The sequence below is a fragment of the Sminthopsis crassicaudata genome, chromosome 1 (assembly GCF_048593235.1).
Source record: "Sminthopsis crassicaudata isolate SCR6 chromosome 1, ASM4859323v1, whole genome shotgun sequence".
NCBI classification, from domain to species: Eukaryota; Metazoa; Chordata; class Mammalia; order Dasyuromorphia; family Dasyuridae; genus Sminthopsis; species Sminthopsis crassicaudata.
Genome location: NC_133617.1, coordinates 668,452,618 through 668,476,943, shown reverse-complemented (window position 1 = coordinate 668,476,943; position 24,326 = coordinate 668,452,618). Strand labels below are relative to the sequence as shown.

The following is a 24,326-nucleotide window of genomic DNA, read 5'->3' as shown; positions in this document are numbered from 1 at the left end:
TTTTCTTATCTACAAAATGGGGATGATAATAATTGCATTACCACTCATCTAGGATTATTGTGAGGATCAGATTAATACTATAGAGGTAAGCCTCAAATCACCATCAGATATATAAGATAGGACTCTGTTACTGTCCAAGACAAGAAGAGGAAAAGCCGCTTTAAAGAGAGCAGGCCCAGGTCAGTCACCTGAAGGAACTACCGTGGCCGGGTCCGGCACAGCTTTCACCTGAGCCCCCTCTCCCCCAGCCCTGTTCAGTGTACGTGAGTGTGCCGGGGTCAGGCCCTGCGATACCACGATGAAAAACAAGACGTTCTCCCCTCTCAGGTGGCTTGAAATATAACAATAGCAATGATAACAACAACAGTAACTAAAAGAAGAAGATGGCATTTATGTAGTTCTTTAAGGTTTGTGAAACACTGAATGAATCATTTGATCCTCACAACCATCCCGGGAAGTAACAATCATTCCAACAGCAGCAGCTAACAGTCATAGACGCCTACTGTGTGCCGTTCATTGGGCTGAATGCTTCACAAGTATCCCACTCCACCTCACTATAACCTGGGAGGCAGTGTTGTTATTACCCATTTCACAGGTGAGGTTAAGGTCACTCAGCTACTTGGTATCTGAGACTGGATTTGAACTCTTATCTAGTATTCTGTCCTCTGCCCCATCTGGCCAACCTTGATACTGTACTTTTAAAGTACTTGTACACATGTAATCTCATTTGATAATTCCCCTTTAAGGAAAGTAGTGTGAGAATCACTTCCACTTTATGGGTTAATATTTGAAGCTCAGCTTCCGAGGTGATTTACCCAAAGTCACACAGTGGCAGAAGCTGAAGGAAGAAGATTTCAACAGAAGTTGAGGGGGACGGGGCGTCAGGTGACCCTAGCCATGACTCTCAAGATCAGAGTCACAAAGAGTGGACAAAGGGAACGATAAGAGAGCCCCAGTAAGGAAGGCTTTGAGTTCCAGAGTAAGAACCGATATTTCTGCAGGAAAGGGGTGGGGAGCTGCCGGAGTCTTTGAGGTCATCAAAGCGCATTATGACGATTATTTTGACAAGGCTGGTAGAATGGAGGCTGGAGGCAGGGAATTGGCATTTTTCCTGGATGTTGTTTTACTTCAGGAAAAAGCCAAGCAGAGATTTTTTTTCATTGTGTGTGTGCACCCGCATGTCCAAGCACACAAACACACACAAATCTCTTCAACACTCCCTGCCCGTCTTTTATTGTGTCCTTCATTAGCCCATTCTTTCCCAGTCAGAGAACATTTCCAATCTCCTGCTGTGTGGATGCATTACCCACATAGTCACAGCCCACAGAGGGCACACCTTTCTGTAAGGGAGGAGCAGCAGAGTAAAGATTTTGAGGGTCAGAGTGACCTGTTTATGTTTGTGAGCCAAGGGGAAAATTCTGTAGAGAGGATGATTGAGGTCTCACTGATGGACACAGACATAAGACACCAAAACTAGGAGGAGGCAGAGGTCAATGTGTCAAATCCTGGGAAGTTGAAGCTGAAGACTGAAAAATTGTTTGGAATTGTTGATTAGGAAGAAGGAAGTCTAGAGAGGCAGGGATGAAAGCCAAACCATAAGGAGCTGAGAAGAGACAGAGAAGGGGTACAATAGTATAATATTCTTCACAAATCTGGCAGTAAAGGAAAACAGAATTTTAGCTTAAAAGGATAATGAGCTCTACAGGGAAGAATTGTGAATTATTGTTGTTGTTTTTTATAAGGGAGGCCTGGACCTATCGGTAGGTATTCCAAAGGGAAAGGAACCAATAGCTAGTGAGAAAGAGAGAGATTAAAAATGATACAGAAAGAAGGATAAAGCAAAGCCTAGAATGAGATGGGAAGGGCTGGAACAAAATGAGGTGCTTAATCTGGAGAAAGGACAGAGATTTACTATAGGATTTTCTTTTTCTTGATTATATGTAAACAAAAACTTTTTTAACAGTCATTTTTTTTTAAATTTTGAGTTCCCAATTCTCCCTCCTTAAAAAGGCAGACATTTTGATATAAATTATACATGTGTAATCATGAAAAACATTTCCACATTAGCAATGTTGTAAAAGAAAACTGACCCCAAATCCCAAGAATCAAAAGTAAAAATAGTATGCTTCAATCTGCATTCAGACTCCATCAGTTTTTTCTCTGAAAATGGATAGCATTTTTTGTCATAAATTATAGTAGTTTGGAAGAAGATTCGAGTGATAAAAGAGCTCATAGCAAGTGATTTTTCAATCTTTTTTAGGAGGAGGGGAAGTAAGGTTATCCCATGAAAGGTATATAGGGCGAAGCTTCAGACTCAGACACAGGATCAGAAATAGGAAGTTTGGAACAGCATCTGTAGAGAATGACAGGCTCTCAGAAGTTTAAAAAAAAATTATATTATTGTATGGTCCATCCATATGGAGTTTGGGGGTTCAGTTCTGTGTGCCACATCTTATCTTAGAAAGCTATAGTATGCTTAGAGGGAAACCTACCTGGATGGTCATGTTTCTATATGAGAGAAACCTGAAAGACTTGGAGATATGCATTCTCAGCAGGTGGAGGAGAGGCAGAAGGGAGGAAGAGAATTTAGAATTTAAAAAAAAAAAAAAAATTTTTTTTCTTTTTCTGAGGCTGGGGTTAAGTGACTTGCCCAAGGTCACACAGCTAGGAAGTATACTCAGGTCCTCCTGAATTCAGGACTGGTGCTAGAGCACCTAAAAAATGAATATTAAAAACAAATAAATGCACTTGAAGATGTTTAGCCTAGGGAAGAGAAGACTTAGGGGAATATCCAGGAAGACACAGTGATTGATATGTAGTAGGAACCTAATAAATACTATTTGACTTCACAACTTTCTTCCAATATTCTGCTTGATATGGAAGGAAAGCTTTTTAACGATCAAAGCTGACCCAAAGTAGAATGGAGTGCCCAAGGAGATAGCAAATTTTCTGATTTAGGGAGGGCTTTGAGCAGAGATTGGATAACCTCTTATCAGGAGTGTTGAGAACAGGATTCCTACTTAGACATGGGATGGCGCAGATGCTCTCAGAGGTTCCTTCCAGTGCTGAGATTATTCTGGGATTCTCTGATAAGATCTTTGCTTTAAAAATGAGAAATATTTAAAACAGTATGTAAATAATGTCACAACAAGAGTTACCCTGACTTGTCATCTCTGTCTGTCTTCTAGGGAGAATGTTCTGGCAAAACATGGCTCAACTGCCGACCACACTGACCAGAGCCTCCTGGCCCATGGTGGGCCCACAGACCTGGATGTTGCCATGTTCCATCGGGATGCTGGGGGAGGTAAGGCTCTGGGGAATGGCTGGCTCCAGAAGCATTTTGAAATTCTGAGTGCTCATCCCTCAAAAGCAGACCTGAGAGAATCCAAGCATCACTAGGAGTCATTTTTTCTCAGACTTCTGGTACCTCTGTCCATCAGTCTCTCTTTCTTCTGATCTTCCAAGTCCCTGTTCTCAATTAGTCACTTCTGATGTCCACTGTCCTTCAGGCATGGACTCAGACTCAGACAGTGATCTGTCCCTGGAGGAAGATCGAAGCTTGTCCATCCCATCCTCAGAGAGTGAGGATAATGTCCGGCCCCGTGGCCGATTCCAGCACCCTCTTCGACGGGCGGCCCACAGCGAACGGCTCCTTACTCACCCAGCCAGCAGCACTCCCAAAGGTGACCTCTGACCTCCCTTTACATGTTTCCCACAGGCCTCCCAGAGATAATACCATTGACTACCAGATGCTCTCATAAAACCCTCTGTACTTCTTCAGATCAGTTATAATAACAAGCCGTTATTCATCCCAGTTCTCCTCTCCCACATGTCCCCTCCCCTTCCCCTGTCCCCCATCAATCTCTATGACTCTTGGTAGAGTTTTTGGGCGGCCCCTCTGGATCCATGACCTTTCTGCATGTGTGGCCGTCCTATCTGGGACCCCCTTTTTCCTCCCTGGCCTGGCCTCCCTCGGCTGAGCTGCTCTTGCAGCTGGGGGGCCTGTCAGAAGTCATGAAGAAGCGTCAGTCAGAGAGTAACCCAGATTCCTGCCTGCAGATGTGGATGGCAACGACCTCCTGTCCTACTGGCCAGCCCTGGGGGACTGCGAGGTGCACCCCTGCTCCCTGCAGACCTGGGGATCCGAGCGCCGCCTGGGCTTGGACGCCAGCAAGGACGCAGCCAACAACAACCAGATGGAGCTGGCGCTGACCAGCGGGGATGAGAACACAATGGGCACCGCCCAGCTTGGCCACACCCAGCGGCAGAGAAAAGGTGAGAGCTCCGAGCCCCCAAGACCATCCTCGTCTCCCACCAACTCCATCCTCGTCTCCCACCAACTCCATCCTCTGTGACCCTGAGCCCTGCTCCAGACCTCCCTTCCTGTTTACCTCAGCATTCCTGCGGATTGGCTCCAAGATTTGTCCCTGGTGCCCTTCTGGAGACTCTCCCCATGGGATCCTAGGCCCACACCTAGGTCCTTCCCTAGGAACTCCCTCAGATTCCTCCCAGCTCCTTATACTCTTAGTAACAGCCTTCCTCTCAAGATCAGCTTCCAAACAAAGGTAGAAACACTATTTTTAGGTTTTCTTGGGATTTCTTAGACTTGCTTGAGTCCTCTCATCCCAAATTCTCCTCCTAGAATTCCTCCTAAAATCATCCCCTTAGAATCCCAGACCTTCCTCTTTAGTGCTTTAAGATACCTTCCTCAGAAACCTCTGGGGTACCCTACCAGATGTTCCCCCGAGGATGTCTGCGACTCTCTCCTGATACCTCTGGAACCTCTTTTCCCATTCCCTGAAAGTGTCATCTTCCAAGTTGCTTTTGAGGGAGTGATAGATATCTAGACATTCATCCATTGAAGTGACCTTCTGAACTCAGTCCTGTTGTCTCTTTGGCATATATGTCCTGTTCTCTGCAATTAGCTTATACCCTTCCCACCCTCAGGTATCCTGAAGAACCGGTTGCAATATCCATTGGCTCTCCATGGGCTGCCTTCCACCAGTGCTCGAGGTGCTCCTGAGCTGTCCTGGTACCGGTCCTCTACCTTGGGCCACCGGGCAGTACCAGCTGCCTCCTATGGCCGCATTTACTCTGGCACGGGTAGCCTCTCCCAGCCAACTAGTCGCTACTCCTCTCGGGAACAGCTGGATCTGCTGCTTCGTAGGCAGATGTCTCGGGAACAACTGGAGGAGGCTGCCCCTCTTCCCACGTACTCCACTAGCCGTCATGGCTCCCGGGAACAATTGGAGAGGGTCTCTAGCTGCCATAGCTCCCGGGAACACCTGGAGACCATCCCTAGCCGCCATGCCTCCCGGGAGCATCTGGAGACTATTCCCAGTCGCCATGGCTCCCGGGAGCATCTGGAGACCATTCTCAGTCGCCATGGCTCCCGGGAACATCTGGAGAGCTCCAGCAGCCGACATGGCTCCTGGGAACATCTAGAAGCCTGTCTTGGTGGCTCTGAGCCAAGGTTCCGGGGTAGCACACTGCCTCGAAGGCAGCCACCCAGGGACCATCTGGATGCCCTGGCCACCCGGTTTGGGTCCCGGGAGCCCTTAGACTCTGGGGCATCTCAGGAGTGGCCAAGCCCATTGCCCCATCTCAGGGGCTCTAGAGACCAGCTCTTGCCTACGAGTCAGAGGTCTCGGGAACAGTTGGATTGTTTAGCTAGGAGCTCAAACTCTCCAGAACAGCTGGACATGAGGCCCTGTCGGCATCCATCAAGGGAGAACCTGGAACCCCTTTCCAGGCGGCTCCCCTCACGGGAGAATGTGGCAGCTTGTCCAAGCAGGCCTCCTTCCACTGAACAGTTAGACATCCTGTCTTCCATTCTGGCCTCCTTCAACTCCTCAGCTCTCTCCTCCTCTGTGCAGTCCTCCAGTACGCCTTCAGGCCCTCACACCACCGCGACGCCTTCTGCCACGGCCTCAGCACCAGGGCACTCCACACCTCGCTCAGCTACATCCCATAGTATCTCAGAGTTGTCACCAGACTCAGAGTAAGTAAGGGACTGAGAGACCATCGAGCCACTCTGTGCATCTGTCCATCCCACACAGCTACCCATCCACTCTTCCATCCTTCCCTCCAAAAGGTCTTTATAGATAGATGCTTTGCTGTGGGCATATATGCCCAAGCCTCAATGCTGCCAGCAGGGAAACAAGTGAACGACAAGGAATCCTTATGACTTTCTTAAAACAGACAAGACACACACTTGAAACATTAATTAACAGATGATCGATAGTAAGTCATTCTGTTCTATGTTCAGATTGCAGCTGGACGGCAGTGACTGAGGGAGTCTAGCCTTGCTGCCCCCATATGCTGTACAAAAGGGAGAAAGAGGTGAATGTGGGACTGTATTGAGAATTTCCGGCTAAGGAAACGGGTTTGCCAAAGATTTTCAATTAGGGAAATAATAAATAAAAATGATGCACTGGGAAGAGTGTTTTGTCAGCTGTGTGAAGGTTAGAAGGAAAAGAGAGCAGAAGCAGAAAAACTGATTAAGATGATATTATAGTAGTCTTTTGGAGGAAATGAGGGCTCAAATTCAGGTGATGGTGGCGGAGAGATATAAATCACTCATGCTTATTTTGTGGACAAGATGGTGAGATGAGAGCTAGATACTGATACTATTAGGTACACATGAAACCGGGTGAATCTCCCCATCCCAAGCAGGGTTTCTCTGACAACTTGAAGGGAGATTTTTAGCTGAGTACCTTGGGAATGCATGCTTGGCCCCATACTGCAACATATTTATCAGTGAATTGGATAAAAGGCTCAGATTCCTAGGTGACAGAGAGCTGATCTAGGGATAGCTAATATATTGGAGGACATATTTGTAACTCAAAAAGGCCTCGAAATCTAATGGGGGTTGAGTGGGGTGTAAGGGGGTTAAAGCTCCATGGGAACCAGTCGTGAGACCAGGCAATACAGAAAACCTCTGGGAGCTGTAGGCTGCATTAAGATCCACAGCCTCCAGACCAAGGGAGGTGGTTGCTCTCTTGCCCTTGTCAGGCTCTGTGCATTTAGAGCTATTTTAAGAAAGATATTCAATAACTGTGTCAGTGAGCCATCTGGAGTCTGTCCTGAGGATGATGACCAAGAAGCCATAAGATTTCATCTGAGGAGAATAGTTGGATGAATTAGAAATGTTTAGAAGAGCAAGCTTACAGGGGAATGGAGAGCTGTTTTGCAGAAAAGGGATTGGATTTTCTCTGCTTATCCCCAGAGAGAACTATGAGTAATAAGGGAAAAATTGCAGAGAGCTCAGTGCAGGAAACACTGGCTAAAAATCAGGCCCATAAAAAGTGGAAATGGGCTGCTTGGGGTGGAAATGGGCTTACTTTCATGGAGACCTTCATGAGAAAACTGGATGACCACTTTTTGGGGATGCTGTAGAGGTATTCCAGGTCAGCCTCTCCAGTTTTCATGAGAATCGTTCTGTTTAGCCCCAAAAGGCAGTGAATAGATGATATTAGGGGACTGTGAGCAGGGGTATGGTTCGGTTCATTAGAAGGAACAATTTTCAAATAATCATGGATGTCCAAAGGGAAAAATGGACTATCTTGGGATTTGGTTAAGAGGGGGGAGGTTGTCTTCAAGTAAAGATTAAGTATAGAGATAATTTCTGGTTTGCAACAGTTTAGACTAGATGCCCTCTGAATTTCCTTTTCATTCTGAAGTTTCATAATTTTAGGGAATATTTTGAAAGTATAATAGCTAAGACTTGGCAATTACTGAATATAGTGGGAAAGGAGGAGGGTAGAGATGCATTGGAGATTTCAGGCTTAGGTGATTAGAAAGAAGGTAATATTCCTAACAGAAAGTTGAGAAAAGGGCTAAGTTTGGGATAATGATTTTCAATTAGGGCATGTTGCATGCATAGGAGTATTTTTATTGATTTGAGGTCATGATAGAATAAGTGTCATGTGCTTTGTGATCTTATGTGTAAGCTATTATTTATTCAACAGGCCTAGACGTCTGAAGAGTAGGATGGAGTAAATATATTTGGGAGCTATCTCTACAGAAGTGATAATTTCACCTAACCATGTGAATTGATGAGGGATAGACTGTGACAAAGCTTCCATGTTAGAAAATGAGAGAGATTAGAGGAGGGTCTTTAATGTGGCTGGACAGCAAGAAGCAAGCTGACCAACCTTTGTCTACTTGCCAGTTACTTCATTCAACTTGACCTTCCACTGACCTCTTTTCTTTACATTTAATTTCATTTTTCTATTAACAGTCTCCTCCCATTCAACCTCCGGTCCATATAATGTCCTGCCATTGAACATAAAACAAAAAGAACGAATGAATGAATGAAAAAAAAAAAGAAAAAGAAAACCTTGAACACAAATATGTATAGCCCAAGCAAATTTCCTCAATGGCCATGTCCAAAAATATATGTTCCATTCTGTAGTCTGAGTCCCTCATACCTCTGCCAGGAATAGGTAGCACGCCTAATCTTTGGTATGCTGGAATTGTAGTTTATCATTACATCGACCAGAATTCTCAAATCTATCTTTTTTTTTTTTAATTCAATTTTATATTCAGCTACAAAATCTGTTCCACTCACCTTCTCCCCCTCCATTAAGAAAGCAACAGAAACAAGACCCATTAGAACCATGTATAGTCAAACAAAATTAATTAGGTCTTTCAGAGATGTTTTTACTCTGCATCTGTTCACCCAGGTCTCCCTAGTCTCTTATGGAAGGTTCATTTCATCCCATTGTTATGCCATTAATTTATCCATTTCCTAATAAGTCCTTCTCCTGACTTCTGGCCATTCATCAGTGATCTTTGTTTGATCACTTCTGACTAATGAGCATTGATCTCTGGGAGATTTCTAACCTTTATTCACCTTTTTGACTTCACAGAGTCACCAGAAGTGAGGGCCACTCCTGAGAAGCCGACACTGGCAGAGGGGAGGAGTGAAAGGAGCAGGAGGTGGATTGGAGCAAGGCACAGACATCTCCAACACAAGCTTGGGGTCTCTCCCATCTGCCAGCTCTGGATTAGCAGAGGAGAGTTTGGGGTGCCAGGATCCCTTCCCCCTCGCCTGCTCTGTCTAGACCCTCTTGCTTGTGAGAGAAGGAGATCCCGTTGGCCCATCCAGCCCATCCCGAGCTGGAGTTTCCTTTCTGTAACACTTGGGCACTGCCTGTGCTGGAGTGTGCATGCTGGTGTGTGTCTGGGGAGGGGCCAGGGCCTGGGAGGACTTTTATATATATTTTGTACCTTTGTAATCAGAGAGAAAGATGTCTATCCTTATTTTTAAGCTTTTCTGTCCCATAGCTTCCCTGGGCTAGTTGGAGCTGGTCCGGTCTGGGAAAAAGTGGTTAGGTTGGGACAGAATGAGGAGCTAGAAGGGTCTGTGGTCTCTATCCATCCATCTCTAAGGCTCCTTTGCCCTAGCTTTCAGCATTTATCCTCTTCTTTTTGCCTCCCAGTGCCACATGATCCTTTCTTCAGCCCCATCAGTCTTTCCTTTTCCCCTTACCTCTGTTATGTCCTCCACGTTACCTTTCTTCCCAAGCTCCATCTTGCCATAGGATTTCTGTGGAATTGGGAAGGACTTTATTGATCACCTAATCCCATCTTCTTATTTTATTGAGAGGGAAAGTGATTTGATTCAGATCACACAGTTTGGCTATAGAGTGTCAGAATCAGGATTTGAACCCCCAACTTCTGGCTATAACTCCAGAGTTCTTTTCATTATAGTCCTTCTCTCTTGCTCCCTCCTTTGCTGCCCTGGAGGGGCTCCTCTTTGGGGTCTCCCCTGGAGGGTGGCCCCCCTGCAAAGGAAGCCTCTTCAGCCCCTTTTCTCTCTGGAGAGGCTGATGGAGATGAGGTCTCAATCTCTCTTTCTCTCTCCCTCTCCCTCTCCCTCTCCCTCTCCCTCTCCCTCTTCCTCTTCCTCTTCCTCTCCCTTTCCCTCTCCTTCTCCCTCTCTCTCTCTCTCTCTCTCCCTTTGCTCACGTGTACTTTGTTGTTCATGAGATTTTTTGAACAGTAACTTCCTATTTTGTTTTCTTCTCTAGTGGCCTGAGACCCAAATTCCTCCTGGGGGGCTATACCCAGACCTCTAGAGCTTGCTCTTTCCCAGAACAGAGACTGAGGGGGGTAGTTCCTCCCTGGGCTGGGAACATGCCTCAGGCCTTTCTTACACCTGAGCCTGGTAGGGCTGGAAAGAACTTTTCTCCTTGCCCCAGGACCCTACTTCCAGACCATCAGGTTAAGGAGCAGTGGGTCCCCAGACTCAGCCTGTGGAGAAAGTGGTAAACACAGACCGCTCCCCAGGCCCTGTCCTAAGCTACATGTATGTATGTATTGTGGAGTCACCCTAACCCCCATCCCCACCATTTACTGCCTTATAATCCTCCGGGGCCCAAGCGGAGTTTAATATTTACTCAAGCAGCAGACATAATGTTTACAGAGTGAAGCTTGCCTTCCTCGATTGCTAGGGGGAATTGGAGGGAAGGGCTCTGCCCCCTAAGAGAGGGAGTGCCAGGCTTTTATTCCTATACATTCCATGGTGTCTTCCTGTCCTCCAGGATGGCCCAAGCTGGGAGAGACCCCTACACTCTGAAACTGGGGGGAGTTAGTAGTTCTTCCCTCTCCTCCCGGAGGGGAGGGAATGGATAAACAGCCTGGGATGAGGGGGTTTGATTTTCTCCTTCCCCTCCATCCTCCCCTTTGCCAGGCTGTTTATGGTTAGATGGGGTACAAACTGGGGGCGACTATGTTTACAGGAACTCCCTCAGACAGCCCTTTGGGGCTTAATTCTTCCTGTCTTCTATATTTTCTTAAAAAGAAGATACACACTTGTTAGGACTTCTTTCAAAAAATGGTTTTTGTTTTGTTTACAATATGAAATTTTAAACTTTGGTGCTTTGTTTACATTTTGGAACTATGGGACTTTGTTTACAGTTTAGAACTTGAAATTTTGTTACTTTGTTTATTGTTAAGCTTTTGGGATTTTGTTACTTTGTTTACAATTTAGAATTTTGGGCTTCAAGTTACTTTGTTTATAATTGACTGAGGGAAGGAGGGAGGGAGGGAAGGATTGAGAAAAACAGTGTGGGGATTTAAGCTGGAGGCTCAGCACTCGCCCTTTCCCTCAAATGTCTGTCAGCCCCAAGTTAGTTCATTCTTCTCTGCCTCCATACCCCACTGGAAAGGCCCCAGTGCATTCGTATCCCTCACTCGTGGGGAACAGGGTGTCTGTCTTTAGTGGAAGAAGGCTCTCCCTCTTACTTGAGCAGGACAATGTGGAATTGGGGGAGGGGGATACCATTTGCCAAGGAGATTAAAAGTTCCATCACCTATGAGTGCCAAATCCCCTTTTCAGCCACATTCTTGGTCACCTGTTCACCTCACCTTTGTGCCAGCCCCTTGCTGATTATGTCCTAGGTTGGAGTGGGGAACCAGGGCCCAATGAGCCCTAGGAGAAAGGATGATTCAGAGCTGGAAAGGACTTAATGATCATGGAGCACAACTGTCTGGTTTTATGGGGGGGGGGGGCAGGAAGAGGAAACATTCAGATGGTTAAAAGATGTCCAAGATCACAGCTAGTAAGTGGCAGAGTTGGGGCTCAAATCCTGAATCCTCACTCTTTCCACTACACATTCTGCCCTCTCTATTGTCCTATCATGTCTCTGATTGTGCAGACAGCCACAGAAGGGGGAGGCTGTTTCCCTCTCCTGCTCCCCCAGCAGCCACTTCCCTGTATGTATAAATTGTGAAAGCCCGGGGAGGGGGTTGGGAATAAACTTCTATAGAAAATCAGCTTCAGCCTCCATCTGTTTAGAGGAGAGGAAAAGGGAGGGGGTGGGGTGGGTAAGGGTGCTGGGGGATTTCTTACCGTAATGTGAAGGCTGGAGCAGCCCAAGGTGTCTAAAGACAGAGGTGACCTACCTTTAGGGATAGATAGACTTGAAGCTGAACTTACCTTCTAAAGGAATCCTGAACTATTTTTACTTTTATTATTTCTGTCATCTCCACCCTGAAAAACCCTCTCCAGGCTCCTGGGCTGGATTTACCCTTAAGTCGATTATATCTGATAATGTAATCTCTGCTACTTTTCTCCTTTTACACCTCTAATCATTGGGTAATAGATTAACAACTAGAGGAGACTTAGAGATTTCTAACCTAAACTGTCACTGTACAGGGAAAGAAGCAAAAGCCCAAACTAGCTGAATTACCCAATGTCCCAACCTAGTTTAGTAGAACTAAAACTCAAATCCAGGTGATTTGACCAAATGCAATGACATTTTTTCCTCTTTTTTTTTTAATTAATTTTATAATTATAACTTTTTTTTTGACAGTACATATGCATAGGTAATTTTTTTTTAAACAACATTATCCCTTGCACTCCCTTCTGTTCCGAATTTTCCACTCCTTTCCTCCACCCCCTCCCCTAGATGGCAGACATTCCCATACATTGCAATGACCTTTTCACCAGGTAAAAAAGCATTAGAAAATTTGTTCATTAGAGTTGTAGATGATCGAAAGCTGAGAGGTAAATTTGGAATTGTGGAATCAGTCTTATAGAGAGGAGAGAATTCTTCAAGAGAATTTCCTCTAATTCCTGAATGTTAGGGAGCTGAGAGAGGACAAGCTGAATTAGTGACTGTCAGGTTAGAATCCAGATCTGACTCCAGGTTTCTTTGCAGTGTGACATTCAAAACCATGGTCTAGTTGATGAGGAGTAAATGATGAGTAGTAAACTGTGGTCTAAAGAAAGATGGGTCAGTTCCTTTTCTCTCTCTCCTTCCTTCCCCAAAATAACCAATGGCGGGTTCAGCAGCAAAGGAATTTGCTACTTAATGCTGTATGGAAACAGTCTTTATTGATTAGAATGGGAACACCGGAGAGCCGGTGGGCAAAATGGCTGCATGGTACAAGGCCAGTTTTGCAAAGAGAAGATTTTTGGGTTCCCTCTTTTATACCAGAGCACAATCATTCAGCCTGAGAGTGATGTAATAAGATAAGGATTCTCTTGTTATCTTTTGAGTAGAGACAGAAGTCTCTTCCCCTGCTGTGACATGGGGGCTGTAAAACCCTGGCCATCTCAGATAGCCCAAACTAGTTTGACCACATCAAAGTCCAAGTCCCAAAAGAAGTTGGAGATCAAACAAGGAATATCAAAGGGGCTACCGCCCTCAACATAGTGACTAAACAGGGTGATAAAGAATACTAGCATTGGAATCCAAAAACATCACAACAGGCTAGAACAGTGGGCTGAACCTAAGAAAATTCTATTTAATTGGAATAAATGGAAATTATGTTTAGCATTTAAAAAAATGTTTTAAAAAACCTAGGTAGCAGCTAGAAATTATTTCATGTGATAAGTTTTAGTAAAGTAATCCTTATTTGTAACACAAAAGGCACAATTCAAGAACTTCTTGCCTCTATTTGGTAGAGTCTGGAAATGTCAGTTAAAAAACACTCATTCCTCTGATAGCACACTTTTCCACTGATAGCACAAGGTCACCTTGAAAAGCATTCGGGCTTATGAAGGATCAAATGTAGAATGGGTTCTAATTATGCAGTAAAGGATACAGAAAGGACTTGAGACCTGAGTCTCACCTTTATAGAAGCAAGGGTGTTCCATTTCTCCACTCTGAGAGCTGTATAATCCAAATAGGACTTTCTCCTATTCACACCTCTTTCCCCATATGGTCCCTGGTAGTTCTCCTCCTTCCCTAATAAATGGTGTCAATGCTTCCAACTGCTGATTTGTGGTGAGGTTGATGAGGTTTAGAATTGGGATATCTAAATGAAATTAGGGTTTAATTGAGGTCTAGTAGCAGGTTCAGGGTACAGGGAGTCAAATAGAGCTCCCCTGCAACCCTTTTAGATTTGGTGCAAGGATACGGAGTTAAGTGAGGTCTAGTGGCAGCACAAGAGTCCTCTGTAAAGGAATTTATAGGCCCAAAAACCTAAATTGATAAAAAGAGGTTTATTATGGGTTTTGGAAGTAAAGTTAAAATCTAGTTAGTAAAGTTGAAGGTAGCGATAAAAGGGCACTGGAACTAGTGTTCCAGTGGGCAGAGATCCTCAGTGCCAGGTGTAAGGCTGCCATGTTTGGGACCTCTGCAAAGAGAGGACTCCAGCTTGGCTCTTTTATAATGAGAGATTTAGCTAAAGGGGCTTGTGAGTAAAGTCCCAGGTTAGCTCCTGGCTGGGTTTCAGCCAGGGTTAGAATTTGAATTGAATTCAATGGGTTTCAAGACTGAGCCTTCCCCACTCAGATAACAAATATGAAACTTTTTGTGCTTGGAGTGGAATCCCCTCCCTGAGGCAGAGTCAAAGGAGGTTTTCTCCTTTAAAGATTTTCCAGAATTTTGGAGTTTCCTCTTCAAGATTACCTGAAATCTAGGCTTTCAGTGTCAAGGTTCTAGTTTATTTGCTCATTTTACAAAGGGTCCTCCAGCTCTACTTTACCAACAAAGGATTACCTCATATGATACGTATGAATCCTTACTTTCTGTGTGCCTTGCTCAAGTCAGTCTCCTACTCCTTTTGAGTTAGGGTGAAATCATTTTATCTTCCACTTCTAGTTTCAGTACCTCATCCTGATTCTTGGGGATGTTAAAGAATATTCCGTTTGCCTTTACATGCCTGTCTTTCTTTGGCACAACTGGCTGGGTCATGCAGACACTTCTGGGACATTTTCAAGAAAGAACTGAAAAACTGGGGGAATTTCATTCAAAATTGTTTTGATGGTCCATAGTATATTGTGGTCCTAAGAGAGCTCTCAAACTTCCTTCAGTGCTGAGTCTTAAAATGACATGGTCATAGTTTCATCACTGGGGAAAATTATTTTTTTTTTTCTTTTCACACTCCTCCTCAGGATGAACTATCAAGATAAGTGATAAAGGTGTGGTCTGGGGCAGGGATGGATCTGTGGTCCTTCTCTACAAAGCTTTGGGTGGTTCATAGCAAAATTCTTTCCAATACTCAAGGCTGTGATAAAAAGCTTTATTGATTAGAAAAGAAGCCAAGATGTCTTGGCAGGCAATATCACTTTTGCAAAGAGACATTTTTCTGAAGGGTTAGGCCTTTAGAAGGACCACCACAGATCTCAGCAAGGCCACTTAAGTTTTGCATCAGAAAAGGTACATTCTTTAGATAATCTTTCTTCCGGCTTCCAGAGGGTGTACAATCATGTAAAAAATCTGTTTACATCATTTTACAGGGCTGTCTGGTTTCGCCCTCATCAATAAGGGTAGCAAATTGTTTTTCTCAGGCTGGGGTAGTATTTCTCTTCACTATACCCACCATGTTAAAAATGCTCTAGAGTGGAATCTCTCTCAAAAACCGTCTTTTTCTTACACATAATTTCATTTTCAGTATTTTTGGAGTGACTCAATAATAGAAATTTCCCCTGTAATTGACATTGACTTGAAAATTATAGGAACATAAAATATTTATGAGAATAAGAACAATGCAAGTAATGCAAAAAAATGCCATCTGCAACCCACAGAAAAGAGAAAATTTTAGATGGATTTCTCAGATAATTGTAACTAAAAGGAAGGAATTTATGACTAACTAGAGAACATTATGAAAGGCAAAGTGAACAACTTTGATTGCATTAAATTAAACAGTTTTTATACAAAACCAACAGAAGCAAGATTAAAAGGGAATTACAAATGATGAGGAGTAAATGATGAGGAGTAAATTGTGGTCTAAACAGAGATGGGTCAGTTCCTTTTCTCTCTCTCCTTCCTTCCCCAAAGTAACCAATGGCGGGTTCGGCAGCAAAGGGATTTGCTACTTAATGCTGTATGGAAACATAGTCTTTATTGATTAGAATGGAAACACCGGAGAGCCGGTGGGCAAAATGGCTGCATGGTACAAGGCCCATTTTTGCAAAGAGAAGATCCCCGAGTTCTCTCTTTTATACCAGAGCACAATCATTCAGCCTGAGAGTGATGTAAATAAGATAAGGATTCTCTTGTTATCTTTTGAGTAGAGACAGAAGTCTCTTCCCAAAAAGGAATTTCCTGATGCCATTTGGTCTGTCTGAGCAGATTAGAATGGGGGCTGTAAAACCCTGGCCAGCTCAGATAGCCCAAACTAGTTTGACCAGATCAAAGTCCAAATCCCAAATGCAGTTGGAGATCAAACAAGGAATACCAAAGGGCCACCGCCCTCAACATAACCCCCCTCAAGCAGTTAACTCTTAAATTCTTTTAAGAAAAAAATTTTGGGGCAGAGTCTCTTATTTGAGGAAGATTTTCTCCAAGGATCTTTGGAATAGCAGGATTCCCTCTCATTCCCCCCTCAAGCAAGTCACCTCCACATGCATGTGGGAATAAGGGCGATGAACTCCTCTTTAACTACTTCGAGCTGACAAGGGTTGTAGAGATTTGGGGTTCATGCCAGGAGGTGAGGTGTGAGGTGTGGGGGATGGCAACAGGGCATCTAGGGGTGTCCCAGTCAGTTGTCCCGTCAGTTTTCCCATTCTGAAGTCCAGATGAGAATACAAAACTTGAAGCCTAGAGAAAACAGATCTCAGGAACAGATTAAAAGTGGGGTGTCATCCAGGGTAGAGATGGTGACACCTGGAAATGGGGAAATATCTCAGATCCCCTCTGTGGGCTTCTGGTAAAATGCTAATGGCCTATCTATTAAAGAGAAGTAGGAGAAAATGCTGAGAAAGTCAAAGCTAATCTCCCACACTGTCTTAGAATAACAATAATTACACAGTTTTAACCACTCCCAACCCAAATTTTAACACAGTAATAAATAACCCAGACAAGGTTTAAAAGTCATTCATCAACCATTCCTAAAGTCCTCCACATCAGCCCAAAGTTCCCTAGAAGCAGGGTTCAGTCCATTGTCTCTTCTAAAACTGCTGCAGGCTGTGAAATAGTTGGGGGCTCTCGTTCCATGGGATGGGTCTGCTGTGCTGACAATCAAAGCTGATCTAGGTCCCAGAAGCAAGTCAATGTCTGTAATTTGACCCAAGATCTAAAACAAAACATAACTCTAACAAGTAAAGGTTAGAAAAGTCTGTGATAGAAAGACTGTCCATAGGACTGCTGCAAAAATGTGAAAAGGCCAAAACAGATTGAAAAAAATGATTAAAAACCTTAAAACAAAACATTAGTGTTTTCTAATAGTAGCAGACAGATGACCAGACTAAATGCTTATTTGCCCAAGCATTCAGAATACAATGATTACATATAAAAGGGTGGAGCTTTACAACTCCCAAAAAAGCATTAACTAATTAACTTTAAGTTCAAGAAAATTTTTATCTCCAATAATAAATTCCATTAATCAGATTTCTGATAAATTCTAAATATTTATCATAACCTTATATTGATAACAATAAGGAATTTGTCTCAATAATTTCACAACTTAAACGATTATCATATTCAAATAGATGTTTCATAAATGAGCATTATACATACAATTCATATTGCTTTTAAAATACTCAATACATGGAAAAATATCCCAAATTGCATGTTGTCCTTAACAGAAACACTTTCAAAAGGATAAAGAAGAAAAAAACTATTATTTTTGAGGCTCTTTAAATAATCTCATAATGACCCAATATAATCTTTAAATTTATATGTTTTAAACTTATACAAAATGTCCAAATAACACACATAAGAATTCAAGAAGTTCTCAAAATAGCAATTAAACTTTTAGTATGGATCACATTTATGGCTATATTGCACAAACAATAAAACCCACTTTCTATCAAGAAACAAATATTCAATCAATTAACCTAAACTTGATCCAGTCTCTTTAAATCACTCTTTTGTTGCTACAGCAGCAACTTGACGGAAAAAAAAAAGGCAGAAACACCTGGGGGAGGAGGGGAGAAAAGTATTCCATGTGCTCACCCTTCCCCTATTCAAAAACACTTTTTTCCTTTCATCCTTCCATTAAAAACTTTTCTTCTTGTAACATACCTTCTAATACCTTGCAAATCTTTAATTGCTCAATCCTTTTTTCTTCAAAACCTGTAAAATTCACACTGTATAGCTTATAAACCGAATCAAACCAAACAAATTCTTCCTTTCTGAGGGTTTGCCTAACTGCAATTAGCAAATCTCTCTTTTAGCAGGAAATGCATCAATATTCAAACAAATTCCAAGATCTTACACTCAGAATAAACAATCTAGTATGCAAAGACACTAGCCAAATTATATTTCCCATAATCAAATGGTTTTACTACTGCTTGAGTTTAGATCAGATAAGGGTTTATAGCCTTTACTCTAGCATGCTCTAAAGACTGCTTTAAGGGAAAAAACTTTCTTGTCAGTTCAAAATTGCCAAGTTCCATTCACTTACAAATTAGTATAACAGGTTAAAATTTAAAATCACAAGTAATTAACCAATTTCCAAATTTCTTAATCCTTGTTCTTAAAAACTCCTATTTCCTCCCAGATTTCACAGAGAATGTGAGAGAGTGTGGTGATTGTTTGGAGATTTTAATCAGAGAGAACTGAGCTCCTAGTTTTCCTTTATCAAATTCCTACCCATTAGTAGGCTAAGATAGAAAGTGATAGTTGGAAACATGAGATCCTCAAGCTGGCAAGGCAGGGCAGGGTTTCCAAACAATTTTTTCCTTCAATTCCAGTACCTTGGGGGGGATGGGCGAGTAGGATCTGAATGGAGGAGTAGAACAACAGAGGCTTCCTGTATGAAAAAATCGAGATTGGTGTACCTGCTAAGTCCAAATTTACCCCGGGCAGCTTGGCTTTGCTGATAGAAGAAGGTGGGCCTGGTCCAGGGGCACGCCACCTCAAGTCTGGAGAGGCCTGGGGGGTGAGGCTGGAGTCCATGGTCCTTTCCTTCTCTGGGAAGTCGCTCTTCCAGTGTCCTTCCCGTTCGTACTCAGGGTAAGGGCTGGAGCCTGCGGGCAATTCCTCCCCCAGTGGCTGATGGAATCTGAAGCACAAACTTTGGGGCCCTTGGAAAATAGCAGTAGCCAGAATCTGTGCCTGCTGTCTGCTCTTTACTCCAACCTTTCCGTCCTCCTCCCAATCCCTATATACTCCAAAGGCGACTTCTGATAATTGAGTAGTGGAATTTTGGGGATTCTAGAGCCAATTTCTGCCAATTTAGTCTTATATCTGGGGAAGACTGATTGAAAAAATGCATGGAAATGACAGCAATCCCCTCTAGAAAAGTGGGGTGCAGGTTAGTAAATTCTCTAATAGGATTCTTATCAGCTGCTTGCATAAGCTTCTCATAATCTACCTGCTTTGTATTCCCCTTTTCCATTCCTTCAATGATCCTCATCTCTGTATCCCCATTTCCCTCCTCTCTGTCCCCACTCCCCTCTTCTATGTCCCCACTCCTCTCTTCAGAGTCCCCCCCCCCCCCAATCTGCGAAGGGAATAATAGCAAGGGCCTCCATCTGGTACCTCCCAGTCATGTTAGCCGCAAACTTAGGCGTTAGCTCCCAAATCATTCTTATCTCCTGTATTGTGGGATAAGAAGAGATAACATCTCCCCAGGACAGATCGCTCTGAAAAGGAATGGCTGTAAACCCCCCAATAAGTTCCATTATGTGGGAAAAATCCCAAGAAGGGAGGGACCTTTGCACTCTAAGCGTTTCCCCCAAAGAGCTGGCCATTTCTCTCGGGAGGCAAGGCTTAGAGATAGCTAAATCAGAGTCCTGGGCCGCAGCTGTAGTAGAGTCAGGCTGCATGGGAGGGGTAGGAGGGTGGAGGCTCTGGGGCTGGGAAACCTGATTAGGAGCCGGGAGGGAGCTGGGTGAGGAGGAAGGGTCGCAGCTTCTCAGCTGAGAAGGGCAAAGCATCAGAGTATTCCCAGAGTCCAGCTCTGGGATTAAGCATCAGAGTATTCCCGGAGTCCAGCTCTGGGATTAAGTTCTGCTGGAGATCAGTGTCTCTCCCCAGTCCCACCTCAGTAAATTTAGGCAGAAACATCTTGCAAGTTAACCGCGATTTGGGATCCCTGTAGAGGGCCCAGAAAGCTTGCACATATGCAACTTCTGACCATTTACCGTGTCTTCTGCAATATAGATACTGCGTTGCAGAAGTGAATAAGACTTTTTAATTTGAAATCCTTGAGGCCTAATTTTTCCTGTTTCTCAAGAGATATCCCAGAGGTGAATCTTTAGGTATGAAAGAGAAGAGTTGACCCATTTTTACCACTACACAAGCCCGAAAATTTCCACTTTTATAGCACAACCTGATCAGACGTTTCTGTCAGGTCCCACAAATATTTCTCTCTTATTGTGGAAATATCTGCCCAAAAAACAGAATCCATTTGCATCTAGCGTCCCAGATGAAACGATTCCCAGAGCTCTTTCAGCTCCCCGCAGTTTAAAACCACTATTCTTCCCGGGATTTTGGTTTTAATCTGCCCACGTTTATAAAAAGGAGAATTTCCAGCTTACCTCAGTAAAATTACCTCGAAAGATCAGGCCACCAAATGATGAGGAGTAAATGATGAGGAGTAAATTGTGGTCTAAACAGAGATGGGTCAGTTCCTTTTCTCTCTCTCCTTCCTTCCCCAAAGTAACCAATGGCAGGTTCGGCAGCAAAGGAATTTGCTACTTAATGCTGTATGGAAACATAGTCTTTATTGATTAGAATGGGAACACCGGAGAGCCGGTGGGCAAAATGGCTGCATGGTACAAGGTCCATTTTTGCAAAGAGAAGATCCCCGAGTTCTCTCTTTTATACCAGAGCACAATCATTCAGCCTGAGAGTGATGTAAATAAGATAAGGATTCTCTTGTTATCTTTTGGGTAGAGAGAAGTCTCTTCCCCTGCTGTGACATTTGGTCTGTCTGAGCAGATTAGAATGGGGGCTGTAAAACCCCCAGCTCAGATAGCCCAAACTAGTTTGACCACATCAAAGTCCAAGTCCCAAATGCAGTTGGAGATCAAACAAGGAATACCAAAGAGCTACCGCCCTCAACACAAAGCTGATAAAAGTTTCATTTATAAACTATAAAAAAAGATGTCAAATTTATATGAATACACGGCATTCCTAATTGATACATAATCAAAGGATATGAAGACAGTTATTAGATGATGAAATTAAAGCCATTTATAGTTATATGAAAAAATGCTCTAAATCTCTATTGATTAGAGAAATGCAAATTAAACAGCTCTGAGGTACCACCTCACACCTGCCAGATTGGCTAAGATGATAGGAAAGGACAATGATAAATGTTGGAGGGGATGTGGGAAAACTGGGACACTGATGCATTGTTGGTGGAGTTGTGAAAGAATCCAACCATTCTGGAGAGCAATTTGTTACTCTGCCCAAAGGACTATTAAACTATGCACACCCTTTGGCCCAGCAATGCCATTATTGGGTCTGTATCCCAAGGAAATCATAAAGGAGGGAAAAGGACCCACATGTGCAAAACTGTTTATAGCAACTCTTTTTGTGGTAGCAAAGAATTGGAAAAGAAGTGGATGTCCAACAATTGGGGAATGGCTAAGTTGTGGTATATGAAGATAATGGCATATTATTGTTCTATTAAAAAAAATTGATTAATGAACTGACTGTAGAAAGGTCTGGAAAGATTTACATGAACTGATGCTGAGCAAAACAAGCATAACCAGGAATACATTATTCAAAGTAACAGCAGGAACGTGTGGTCAAGGTTGTAGACCTGTGCTTCTCTGCTCTAGCCAGATCACATCCGGAGTATCATGTTTAGTTTTGAATGCCTCATTTTAGGAAGGAAATTACTAAAATTGAATTTGTGCAGAAGAGGCTGACCAGGATGGAGTGGGAGTGGATTGAAGACCCACCTGTGTCTAGATCCACCGAAAGATGGGTTTGTTTATACTGAAGAGGAGTCAGGTTGTCTTCAAATATTTGAAGCATTGGATATTGGAAAGAATTTGGCTACTTCTACTCTGCTCTAGAGAGTAACTAGGCAGATTTTGCCTTGATATAAGGAAGCCCTTTCTAACAAGCTTTCCCAACAATGGAAGATGCAGTGTGGATAAATCGTGAACATCCTGTGTAGGGGATCCTTCCTAGTTCCCTTTAGCCTTCCCCTTCCCCTTCCCCTTGGGGATTACCCCACAACCACAGCATGTATAATTTCTATATATCTTGTTATCTATTTTATCTTGCTTTAGCACAGGAACACATAAAGACTTCTTGTACATAGCAAACATAATAAATAATTTACTTGACACGTTCAAGCTTAGGTAGATGGATGTTTACATGTCTTTGAAGCTTTAGGAGGTAGTGGAGCTCTGTTTGAATCCCTTCCAACCAAAGGTTTTGTTTCTAATCCTATGTCCAGTCCTGGGATTTTAAATGAATTGGAAGGCTGAAGGCTTTGAACCCTCTTACTCCAATTAGTTCTGTGAACCTTGATTTCCCTCAATCTTCAACTCCCCTTTCCACCTACAGGTTTGGGTGCTAAGATGCTGAAGCCCAGCCACTGGATAACAGCAAGAGGGGGAAGGGACCTTTTGAAAGCACTGCAAGGGGAAATCCCAAGTCCCGAGGGTCCCAGATTCATTCCCTAATTTTGTCTCTAGGAATAGTCCTGAGGCAGAAGACAAGGGAGTATGGCCAGAGGGCCGGGGTTTAGCTGAGGGAACACTGAGGTACCCATTCTGCCATCCTGCCTGACCCTTCCTGAACTCCCTTTGCTCTACACCAAACCAAATCAGTCCCCTGCCCTCGGCCTTTCCTCTCTTTCCTCGACAATCCTGGTCTAAATTCCCACCCTTAGAGACAAGGGCAGATTATCTCTCAGAGATCTAGGCCCTTCCCCTGATCAGGTTTGTCCCAGAAGCCTCTATTCTGATATGGCTGCAACTATCACCTTAGTCCTGGTCAAAGCTTGATGGCGACCGGTTGACTACCTAGCTCTACAGCTCAGCTGACTGGCAAAGTTTGACTGGGAATGGTCCCCTTCCTATCTAGACCAAAGACTCAAGGAGTTGTGGGGGAGGGTTAGAGAGAGCTGCTCCCAACTAGTCATTGAATGGAGGATTAGAAAGAATCCTAAAAATAATCTAGGCCGCTAATCCTGTTTACAGAAGAACTAATGCGCCTGGGGACACCTTCCACTGATACAGGGAAATCTGATGGAAATTCCAGGTTCTTGGCTGAACGGGAATAAAGTTTACAACCCCCCTGCTGTGTTTGCTTAGTGAGGAAGACCTCAATTCCCATCTGGCATGAGATCCTTAAAGAGTTACGTGACTGGGCAAGCGACTTAACAGGGAGCAGATAACCTTTGTTTGTCTCAATTTTCTCATCCGTCAAAAGGGCTAACAGTAGCACCTACCTCCCCGAGTTGTTGTGAGGAGAAAATGCAACAATATCTGTAAAGCTCTCTGCAAATACCTTATATTATCACCCCAGATATGAATGTGTTAGCAAGAGGATAGAATTCATTCAAAGCCGACACAAAATAATCTGCTGTTAAAATAAATAAGAAAAAGTAGTTGTATATCCCAGTTCAGAGATAGATACCATGATCTTTTCCCAAGGACTTTTTTTTTTCCCTGAGGCTGGGGTTAAGTGACTTGCCCAGGGTCACACAGCTAGGAATGGTTAAGTGTCTGAGACCACATTTGAACTCAGGTCCTCCTGAATTCAGGGCTGGTGCTCTATCTACTGCGCCCCCTAGCTGCCCCACCCCGGGGATTCTTAAAGGTTTTTCTTTCTTAGCCCCGGAGGCCTTAAACCTGTCTAGTTGGGTTAGTGGTTTTTAAATGCACAAAGGGCACAGGAAAACAAAGAGAAATGTATTTATGTGTGACCGAGATGAGGTGAGATCTTTCAAGACAGTTGTGAAAATCGAGTAAGGCTTCATCTACTTCAGTTCGAGTAGGCCTGAAGGACTCTAAACATCGAGTCAAGGGCATAATTGCTTCCCCTCCCATGATATCATCTCCCTATTTCAGCCAAATATGGGCAACTATGTACTTATTGGTCAAGTTCAATTTCATGGGTAGATCTCGCGTTTAGAATGTAAGACTCTCAGCCAATGAGGATGAGGGTCAGTGGTGGGAGGGGGCGTTTTGCGTTAGGGATTAAAGGTGCTGTCCTGCCCACAGGAGGTGCTTCCTCTCTTCCATTGTCTACTCCAAGGGTGGGACGCCCTTCTCCCGAGAATGTACAATAAACTTTGCTTTTCTCTAGAGCTCTCTCCAGCTTTTTTTATTAAATGGTGACCCCTCACCATTTCCGTACCACACATGTGGAAATATGGTTATTAAAGTATTTTTAAAAGTCAAGTCTGCAGGTGGGTACGTTAAGGACCTTTTAGACAAGAGTCCCAGGGGAAGCCAGAGGGACAGGTGCTGGGGAGCACGATAGGGACTGCAAGGTTTCCGCCGC

General features: G+C 43.7%; 1 protein-coding gene and 1 long non-coding RNA gene across 3 annotated transcripts in view; one reads left to right on the top strand and one right to left on the bottom strand.

Moving 5' to 3' along the window:
- The window catches only part of CELSR3 (cadherin EGF LAG seven-pass G-type receptor 3), a 40,960-nt gene extending 29,162 nt beyond the window's left edge, over window positions 1–11,798 (top strand). Inside the window, 5 exon segments of the mRNA XM_074283199.1 lie at window positions 3,189–3,304; window positions 3,510–3,683; window positions 4,060–4,275; window positions 4,948–6,001; window positions 8,874–11,798. Coding sequence (XP_074139300.1) covers window positions 3,189–3,304; window positions 3,510–3,683; window positions 4,060–4,275; window positions 4,948–6,001; window positions 8,874–8,901 — 1,588 coding nt within the window. The 3' untranslated portion in view covers window positions 8,902–11,798.
- A 3,170-nt stretch (window positions 11,799–14,968) lies between these two features.
- LOC141551499 (uncharacterized) lies at window positions 14,969–20,949 on the bottom strand. Of its 2 annotated transcripts, XR_012484882.1 has the most exons (3): window positions 20,390–20,879; window positions 19,389–19,444; window positions 14,969–18,931 (listed from the first exon to the last, which is right to left on the bottom strand). It is a non-coding gene; the product is annotated as an uncharacterized LOC141551499 (long non-coding RNA). The 2 variants fall into 2 exon arrangements; XR_012484881.1 differs by lacking the exon at window positions 19,389–19,444 and having other exon boundaries at window positions 20,390–20,949.
- Between the last annotated feature and the right edge of the window lie 3,377 nt (window positions 20,950–24,326).